Source organism: Mus musculus, chromosome Y (assembly GCF_000001635.26).
Source record: "Mus musculus strain C57BL/6J chromosome Y, GRCm38.p6 C57BL/6J".
Lineage (NCBI taxonomy): Eukaryota > Metazoa > Chordata > Mammalia > Rodentia > Muridae > Mus > Mus musculus.
Window position 1 is genome coordinate 74,291,540 of NC_000087.7, and position 10,348 is coordinate 74,301,887.

The 10,348-nt window shown below is 37.4% G+C and overlaps 1 protein-coding gene across 1 annotated transcript; it reads right to left on the reverse strand.

The window, feature by feature from the left end:
* Positions 1 to 8,672: 8,672 nt before the first annotated feature.
* Gm20805 (predicted gene, 20805) lies at positions 8,673 to 9,356 on the reverse strand. Its single transcript, XM_017318764.1, has one exon. The coding sequence runs from the start codon at positions 9,354 to 9,356 to the stop codon at positions 8,673 to 8,675; it is 684 nt and encodes a 227-aa protein (XP_017174253.1).
* Between the last annotated feature and the right edge of the window lie 992 nt (positions 9,357 to 10,348).

Here is a 10,348-nt window from a genome sequence, read left to right on the forward strand (position 1 = left end):
ACTTGGTGTCTTCTTCTTGTCCTGTGAAAATTCTGAGATCCATTCTTACAACTGGAAATATTCAAACACATTAAAATTATTCTACAATGAGAAAATCAACTGCATTATAATCCTGATACTTACTGACACATGAGTTATTAGGATGTTCTTTATTAAAAAATCAATTAGTTCTTACACTCTTTATTTCGTTCTAGAACAGATTTTCCCCCTTTTAACAGCTGAAAAATCTATTTTACTTCAATTTCATTTTTAAAAATCCGTATTATTTTAAAAATTTTAGTGGTAATTGTAATAAGTATCTATAAAGTGTTGCAGATGGATCATGCCCCCTCTTTATGTGGCTAATGGAAGGTTATTTTAAAAAATTCTTCCTAATGAACATCTATTCTTGTTGTTGTTTTTGTTGTTGTTGTTATTGATGTTGTTAGATGTTATTACTTGACTTCAGGAATGTTTAATGCTAATGAGGTTCTTATTGTTCTCCAGATGTCTCCTTTCACCCTATCAATATATATAATATATATATATATATATATGTTTGTAAAAATGTGGTGAGTCCCTGTATGCACATTATCAAATGTTTCTGATTCAACTTGTGCACAAAGCAATCTACATTTTGTCTTTTTACATTGGTGTTCTTTTGCAGGGAAATGAAATACCAAAGCCTATCTGAAAGTAAGGATTTTTCAAAAGTCTCATTTCCTTGGGAATTCTAAATAAAAGTTTATATTCATTATGGAGAATGTATTATGAGCTTGTCAAGAGCATTTGAATATGAATTTCTTTCCTGTTATGTTTATTTTTCTTTGGTGATTTGAAGTGGAAGCTACTCACAGGAAAAAAAAGAGAGGTATCTAAAACTACTTCTCATTATCTCACTTTCTTTAAATTGAGATTTCTGATGTTGAAGAGGAATGAAGTGAGTGTGCAGATTTTGTCCACATAACTCCTAAAAGAAAGAGCAATAGTCATGTTCCACAAACACATGTATTCAACACCCCAATTAAATTGCATGGGTACTGGCTGAATCTAAAGTCCCTGTAATGAATGTGTATGTGTGTGTGTGTGTGTGTGTGTGTGTGTGTGTGAATGTTTCCATGTGTGTGTGTGTCTGTGACTCAGTATATCTAGGTGTATATGTACATGTGTGTGTTAAGATTATATTGCTGTAAACAGACACACTTATCAATGCATGTTTTATTAGAAAACCATTTAATTGGGGCTGGCTTACAGGTTCAGAAGTTCAGTCCATTATCATCAAGGTAATAATATGTCAGGATCCAGGCAGGCATGGTTCATTTGGAGCTGAGAGTTCTATAACTTCATCTGATAGCTGCTTGGAAATGAATAGCTTCCAGGCAGTAGGCAGAGGGCCTGAAAAGTCTGTTCCCACAAAACACCAAATGTGTTTTTGAGTGTTTATGTGAGTATTAGTATGGGTTTTATTGCCATGAAGTGTCACCAGGATCATAGTAAATCTTGAACACTTTGTAACTTCTTTTCAGAGGTTTACTCCATTATTGTCATGGCTGGAAACATGGTAGCCTTCAGACAGACAAAGTGCTGGAGAAGGAGATGAGTTTTAGGTCTTGATATACAGGAAGCAGATGGAGACTGTGTCAAACTGGGGATTGCTTAAGGACAGCAGACCTCCAAGCCTACCACCACATTGTTACATTTCTTCCAACAAGATCACACCAACTCAACAAAGACACATCTCCATCAGTGTCCCAACTACTCCACCAATGTCACACCTCATGAAACCTTTTCACACTTCCTGAGAGTGCCACTCCTATTGGCACAATTTTTTGGGCCCATTAACATTATTCTTAAAACTGTTCAATGGACAAAAGGTAACTTTAATGAAAGAAATAAAGAATGTTTCAAAAAATAAACAGGAGTATGTATATCTTGGTTACTGTTCTATGCTGTGAGAGACATCATGACCAAACAAACTTATAAGAGGAAACATTTAATTGTGGTCTTAGAGTTCCAGAGGGCAAGTCCAGGATATCATGGTAGACACCATGGCAACACAGAGGCAAAACATGTAGAGCAGTAGTTGAGAGCGAACAACTTATGATGGAGATGGCAGAGAGTAATGAAAGAGGGAGAGAGAGAGAGAGAGAGAGAGAGAGAGAGAGAGAGAGAGAGAGAGAGAGAGAGAAAGAGAGAAAGAGAGAAAGAGAGAGAGATAGAGAGAGTCTGATGGGTTTTTGATATTTCAAGGCTCTGTGACAAATCTCCTTTAATAATAAAACAACTCCTAATTCATTCTAAACAGCCCATCACCCGGAAAACTAACACATTTGAACGTGTGATCATCTGTGGCACACAATTATTCAAACGAATAAAGGAATGAAAAAGAAAATGATATCAACTAATAAGTGGCCATGACACTTGGTAGTATAGTTTATATCATTACTTTTCATTTCTCTCAGGTTAGGGTTATTTGCATAACATATTTCTGATCAGCAATCATTCTCAAATAATCCAAAGGCATCCTAACCCCACCACACACACACACACACACACATTTCTACTTGATTAACGATATTGGCATTACTTATTTTTATGGAAACATATCCCTTATTCCTGATTTAGTTCAAATCGTGGGAAATGTTGATGTATAATTAATTCCTATTCATAATGGGATAATACAGAAGTCAACAATATTGAATCCATTGTTCCTTGGAGCTGAAGATTTTCCATTGATTTAGTAAAATATAAATATGATTTTAAAAGAAGGCAACACCCTGAAAAAGTCTTATTTTCATCTTTTCATTATTTACAGACCATTCTGTGGTATAAATAGGAATCTAGAGGAAGAAAGGTGTTTAAAGTCACTGACACACACACTTAACTTAGGTTTCCTTTGCACAGGAAGAAGATATATCAATCCTCTATATATGGAGAGTTTCTCCAGGACCATTAATATATAAAAGTCTTCAGGTCTCTAGGTTAAAACAACATTGCTTTTGCCTATAATTTATGCAAAGTAACCTCTTTTATACAGTTATCATATTGATGTGTGTATGCATACAGAATTATACAGGTAAGTCCAGAGGATAGGGAAGGGTATACTGTTTTCTGCTACTTCACTCCCTAATTTTCCCCTTGTGACAGGGTTTCTTGCTGAGCTAGGAGTGAGGCTGACATTCAGGAAGCCACAGTCATTCTTCTGTCTCTGCCACTCCAATTCCTAAGCACTGGTGTTTAGGTTAATGTTTGACCAAACACTTGGCTTTACCACTGGGCCATCTCCCTAGATTCTTCTTTATTTTAAATAACCTCTGGATGACTTTTGCCCTCAATGTAATGAAACTGCTCTATAAGAATTTGTTATTTAGAAGATGGCAATATAAGTGGTCTGTGTGTGTTCAGTACATGGTATATTAAGAACTACTTTCCTTAAAACCTTGAGAATTGCATACAAATATTTTGATGGAATTTACTTTCCAATTATTTTAGTAACTCCTCCCAGAACAAAACCTGGCCCACTCCCACCTAACTCCTCCTGCCAACTTCATATCTCGTCTTCTCCCCTTTGTTACAACCCATTCAAATCATTTGTGTTTCCCATAAACTCTTAGACATCTGGCTTCCAGTACAGCATGAACAATCTATAACCTTCAAAGTCAATACCTTTGATGAAAACTTACTATTCATCCTTCATCAACTGTCTATACCTTATCAGATAGCGATAAGGGATAGTGAGCCTTCCCATTCAGTGATGGAAGACAGAATGTCATGATTTTGTGCAGAAAGACACAGTTTTTCTCTTACCTCTGTGCCTTACAAGATTTTCATTCTCTTCCTTGAGGATTTCTAAGTTTCAGCTCCTCTACTTCTTGCCTCTTTCTGTGAGTATTTGTGAATATGCATGTGTGTCTATATTACAGATGTCTCAGTATATATACAACTCAACTCATAGTGGGATTTTGCAATTAACTGCTGGCACTATCTCACACTAGACCATATTCCTTAATGCAGACTTGGTGTGGGTAAGTACCAGAAAGGAACTGGAGATTGCTAGATATCTTCAGAGTTAGTTGTAGTATAGGTGAAGTTTAGACTTCTGACCTTACATTCTGGCTAGCCCCTATGGGTTTAAGATGCATGGATAAGGGATCAAGATCCTGAACTTGGATTGCATTTTTCTCCTTTTTGAACAAAACAGAGATATCCTTGAAGAGATAGATGGATCTTATCACTTTGTTTCAAATAAAGAATTCTGTGGTTAAATTGTTTTGAAATGTCAGTCATGGGTCTTAGATGAAGGCTTTGGTCCACAGTACAATGTTCATAGGTAGTACAATATGCACTCTGAAAAGTGATTGGAACCTGAGGGCTTTAATCAATGAGTTAATCAATCAATGGATATACAAGGAATGGGTAAGAAACTTGTAAATGAACGCGGTCATTTGGACATGTCTTCAAAGCTGTTTATTGTCTTTGGTCCCTTCTTGTGTTAATGCTGACTAGCTGCCAATAATTTGAACAATTGTGCTGCTTCATGCCCCTTTCATATTCATGTGATCATGGATCCTTCTTTCATTTGTGATAGTAACATGTCAGGTTCAGAGGAAACATTGCTTAATTCTTTAATTTTTTTTTTCTAGAAACGGCATGCTAAGTGTAGAACCAATGTTACCTAGTTGTTGTAGTTGGAATATTCAGCCATGGTATCTGTTGTCTTTGAGACTCAAGAACTTTGCTGCTACCCACACCACTGGTCTTTCTTCTGAATTCACTATTGTATTTTAGTAGATTTCAATATCATATGAAGTACCAGAAAATGAGTGAAAAATGACAGTGGTGAAATGTGTTTAGAATCATTAAATTACACACTTAAAAATAAATAAATCAATGGATTTATTTAGTATATAAATCAAACTCCAATAAAACTTCTGAAAAGGCTTAACCAAATGTGATGCTTCTCATGTGAGTTGTTATTTGTCATAGCACCTGTGATTTAGCTGTTAATAGTACTGGGTTTTATTACTTATGAATCAGACACCAATACATCCATGAAGGGGTTACACTCCATTCTTTCAGGAGAAAGAAATCAATTAAAAGTCATTGGATTTCTTGATGAGAATTTTTCTGGTCAAAGCTGAGTTGGCAGGAAGTTGGACAGACTGGGGTGTCTCCCAGAAAGTGTAACACAAATTAGAATGTAGGTGTTGTGAGGCTATAAGGCATATTCACTACTTGTCACCTATTATTGAGTATTCTTGCTGTTGGAGGTACTTACCCTTCACTTCTGCCATGGAGGGAAGTGGGTCTACAACTAGGCAGAATGAGGAGATTGTGATGAGTAATGTTTGTGTGGGTTATGGAGCAGGATAAACCTTAATGTGCTGGGATTTTATTTATCTCCAACTTGACAATCTAGCGTCACCTTAGGAGAGAGAACAATTGAAGAATTGTCTCTATTCACTTGGTTTTTGGGTAAGTCTATGGGACATTTTCTCCATTAATGGTCGATGTGTGAGGGTAGGCAACTGTGGGTAAGCTCATCAGTAGTCATTTATAAAAGGAAAGCTTTTACTCTGTATTTAAAATAAAATATTCGATCAAGCCACATGATTTTTGGTGGTTTGAATAAGAATATACACTATAGATTCATATATGTGGATATTTAGTCACCAGGGATTGGCAGTGTGTTTAAGGATTAGAAGGAATGAGAGAAGATGTGGCTTCATTGGAGGAAGTGGTTGTGTCAATAAGGGTGGTCTTTGAGTTTTCAAGAAACCAATGTAATGGCAGAATATCTGTTTCTGTCTAAGGATAAATGGTTCTCTATTGCTCCAGTGCTGCGGTCACTGACTTGATGTTTGACTAAACTTCTGTAAGTGTAATCAAGCCCCCAGTTAATGCTTTGTTTCATAATAGTTGTTTTATCCATGATGTCTCTTCACAGCAATAGAACAATGACTAAGATAGGGTCAAGCAATAAGCACTCTTTCCTGGTAATGCTTCAAGTTCCTGTTTTGCCTTCCTTGGTAATAGTCTGTAACATGTAAGCTAATAACCCTTATATTCCCAAGTTATGTTTGATGTTAGTATTCTTCGGTGTGAGAAAGAAGCAAACTAGAACAATTGCATGTCATTATATACATGAGAATATCTTACCTTTAAATTAAAATAAAATATCTACACATTATTTGTCCTTATAGGATAAGTGACAGTGGTAGTATTAGATATTTTGTTCCTCTAAGAAATTGTCTTACTTAAGGTTTCTATTGTTGTAAGAACATACCATGTCCAAAGAGCTAATTCCATAGCAAAAGTTTTATTTAGCTTATATTCCACATTGCTGTTCATCATCAAAGTAGTTTGGAAAGAAACTGAAACAACACAGGTTCCTGGAGCCAGAAGCTCATGCATAGGCCATGGAGTGGTGATGCTTATTGACATGCTCCTTAAGTCTTGCTTCCATAAGGAGCACAAGACTACCACCACAAGGGTGTCACCACCCACAATGAACTGGGTCCTCTCCCACCAATTAAGAAAATTCCTAAAAGCTTGATCTTAATGAGGCATTTTCTCAACTGAGGCTCCTCCTCTTGCAAGACTCTAGATCTTATCAAGTTGCTATGAAACCATTATGGCACTCTGAATGTAGTTGGCCTATGAGGAGGTGTGGCCTTGTAGGAGTGGGTGTGGCCTTTTTGGAGGAAGCATATCACTGTGAGGCTTTAAAGCTCTGCTCAGTGTGGAAGACAACATCCCTGCATGCAGAAGACTCTAAGCTTCCTCTCCACCACTACATATGCCCAGACACTTGCATGTTCACTTCCTTGATGATAGTGGACTGAACCTCTGAAACTGCAATGAAATGTTGAAAAGCCCCAATGAAATGTTTCTAATGAGTTGTCTTAGTCATAGTGATCTTTCACAGCATTGAAACCCTAATTAAGACATCCAGCTAGCATAGAAACTCTCCCAGATATCAAAATTAATCAACAATAAAGAGTATTTTCAAGTCATTTGGCATTCAAACTTATTCTAGAGAAAAAACACAAATGATTGAGTCCATGACAAGCCTGACTAAAAACAAAAACAAAAAACAATACAAAAACAAACAAACAAAAAACAAACAAACAAACAAAACAAAAACAAACAAAAAAACCTACAACAACAATAAAACCAACCAAACAAACAAACAAAAGAAACACTCAGAGTGCATATGGGACCCATTAAGACCCCCATGAAGCACAGGGGCTACTCAGGAGTAGTGACCAACATATTGGGCAACCTCATAGAGTTTGAAACCCATGAGAACTGGCATAGAAAAGAGATCAGCACATATGCATTGAGTACACCTTCACTGTTTTATGAGAAGGAGGTCACACATAAATTTGAGACAGGAATTTCCAGGGAATAGACAGGCTGAAATGGTACATAGGTATGTTGGGAGTCAGATGTTTGTAGGAGAGCCAGGGGAACAGGCCAGTGGTGAGCTTTTTGATGGTCATCTGGGGCACTCAACAGAGACCTCCAAAAGATCTCAGGATTCATCCCAGGCAAAGATTGCACAGGGAAAGAACTCAGGATCCACGCCCCACCATATATTATCTCACAGTTTATTCATTTTCTCTTTTAAATTACTCTTTGATCTGATCAGCTGGCTATTTGTTAAGAAACCAAAGAACCTAATGTGGATATGCCCAATTTTAACTATTTGCACAAAATTTCTATTCTTCCTGGGTCTCCTGCTTCACATTTTGAGAACTTCATCTTAGAATTCATTTGTCCCTCAGTGTCCTCTAGTCCTTTGTGTGTCCTTTATTGTTTTTAAAGGTCACCATCAATTTAATCTTTCTTAACTTCTACCTGGTCTCTTTTCTGCATGTTAATATTGGATTTCTTAAAAAGATATCTTAATGGGAATAGATGACCATGTTGTCAAGAGCACTACTGTACCGCAAAAAAACTGGATTTGTTTTCTTGAATTCATATCCAATGGTTAACAATCAGCTTTAATGCCAGCTCCATGGGATCTGACAACTCATGTCTCTGTGGTCACCTATACTCTCAAGCTCATGCCCTACTCCCACCCATATAAATAAAGATAATAAATCTTAAAATGAGAGACAAGTTTCATTTGGTTTCATTATTCAAATGAAACCTTATTTTGTCTGATTTCTGAATCTCTTTGGATCAGTTTTCTGGGTTGCACTTTGTGTAACAAGGCCACATTCCTTTTATCTATCACTCTTTCCCCAACTTGTTGTTTCTCCCTCGGACTTCATACCAGAGATTCTATCTATGTCCTGTCTTTCTCTGCTTCTTCCTAAAAATCCATTTTTTGCTGCCATCCCTGCTCCTCTAAGTCATATCTCCAATTACTTGCTCACTATGCAGACCACAGAATCTAAGTCCTGTCCATTTTAGCCTGTGTGATATTAGATGTATGCACTGTTCACAGCCTGCGTTGCAACTTTCATCTTCCTTTGATGTTCTTTCTACCATAGTCCATCTCTTCCAACAAAGTGTTCACTAAAAGCATGTCATGTCATACGTATTAATTTTTAGAACAAAACAAATTTTATTGACAAAGATACTGAGGTTGTCAAAGACCCATAGGTACCCAACACAGGAAAACAACCATTTTTTTTCAATCCTATAAGTTTACATTTCTGTACTTTGTGATTTTTTTCAATTTAAGTGATATTTGACACCAGAGTATAGACATAGATATGGAGGTCACCGAGAAATTTGATAAAGTACACAGTAGGATTTGCTAGAACTTTGTAAACAACCTTTCCGAACTTTTTGGATCCATCATCTCTGGTGTACTGCACCCAGGAACCTATTAAGAAGTCATTGTCATCACCTGATCTCGCCTCAGCCAGAGGGGTCTCTGGAATGATGTGGAGGTTACCTTCCTTGTAGTCATCCAGGAGCTGATAGACGTAGAGGACCGGATCCTTCTTGTAGGAAATGTAAAAATAGTCCTGTAAGAATGGCACCTGGGCTAGCACCATCCCACTCCAGTTGTCCTCAGAGCCATCTTTCCCCTCAAATTTGTGTTGTACCTCTCTGCCAACCAGTGCGCCTGCGAGGTGGACATCCCTCACCTGAGGAAAAACTACTTTGTGAGGCAAGACCTTAAGATTTAAAATCCTCTCATCGCTGTGGAGCTCCTGTCCGTAGACACTGTCAATTCCGTCATACTTCACCAAATAAAGAGAAGGGTTTGTTGGCAGTTGACCTAGAATGATGGCCTTCCAATGGGTGACAGGCTCATTACCTTCCTTCCACCCGTGAGAAATTCTGCAGCCAACAATATTCCCCAGGGCCTGGGAAGAAGGCTTCCTCCTACTCTTCTTCTTGAGTGATGTCATGCTCAGACTCTTCAGATGTATTGTCTTCTACCTGGCTGTAGACCTGTTGTGGTAGATCACACTGTCTTGGGGCTTCCATTCCCTTCAAATATCATACTTGCTCATTGCCTGGGACTGAAGATCTTGCCCGTTTAAACCAGACAGAATGCTGTTGCCTCTATCATATATATGAATTCCTGATGGGCAATGGTTATGGGTTGGGAGTGAATGCTGGACCAAGACTCTTCTCTAAGAGAACTTCTGAGCAGGTGAAGAAGATTATGCTAAACAGTTTTGAGCTCCTAAAATTAATTTTATAAAAATAAGAAGTTAATAAGTCAGCCATGGTGGTACACACATTTAATCCCAGAACTCAGAAGGCAAGGACAGGCAGATTTCTAAATTAGAGACCAGCCTGGTCTACAAAGTGAGTTCCAGGGCAGTCAGTGCTATAGAGAGGAACCCTGTCTCAACAACAACAACAACAACAACAACATCAAGTAAAAGAAAACAAACGAAAATCAAACGAAAAACAAACAAAACAGAAATACAAACAAAAAATAACAAAACAAACAATCAAATGGAGAAGTTAATAGGAAGTGGTAGTGACCCATAACTTTAATCATAGTACTCAAGAGGCAGAGTGAGGCAGACCTTAGTGAGAGAAAGACTAGTCTGGTCTACACAGTGAGTTTCCTGACAGCCAAATCTAAACATACAGAAACTCAAATAAAATTAACCAAGCAAGCAAACAAACAAACAAAGAAACAAAGAAACAAGGGAAACAAGGAAATAAAAATAGTGTAATTAACAAGTAATTCTCTAGAGCTCAGAATAACATACTCAGATCAACATTTATTTCTTCAGACCTGAGTAAATTTGTCTCTGATGAGGATCCTCTCCTTGAATTTCTATGTCAATTTAGGTGGTGCTATGACAATTACCCCCAATGATCAAGAAGAAGAGAAAAAAAAAAAGGCCAGAGGGGTCACCATGATTCTCTTGTACGCGTA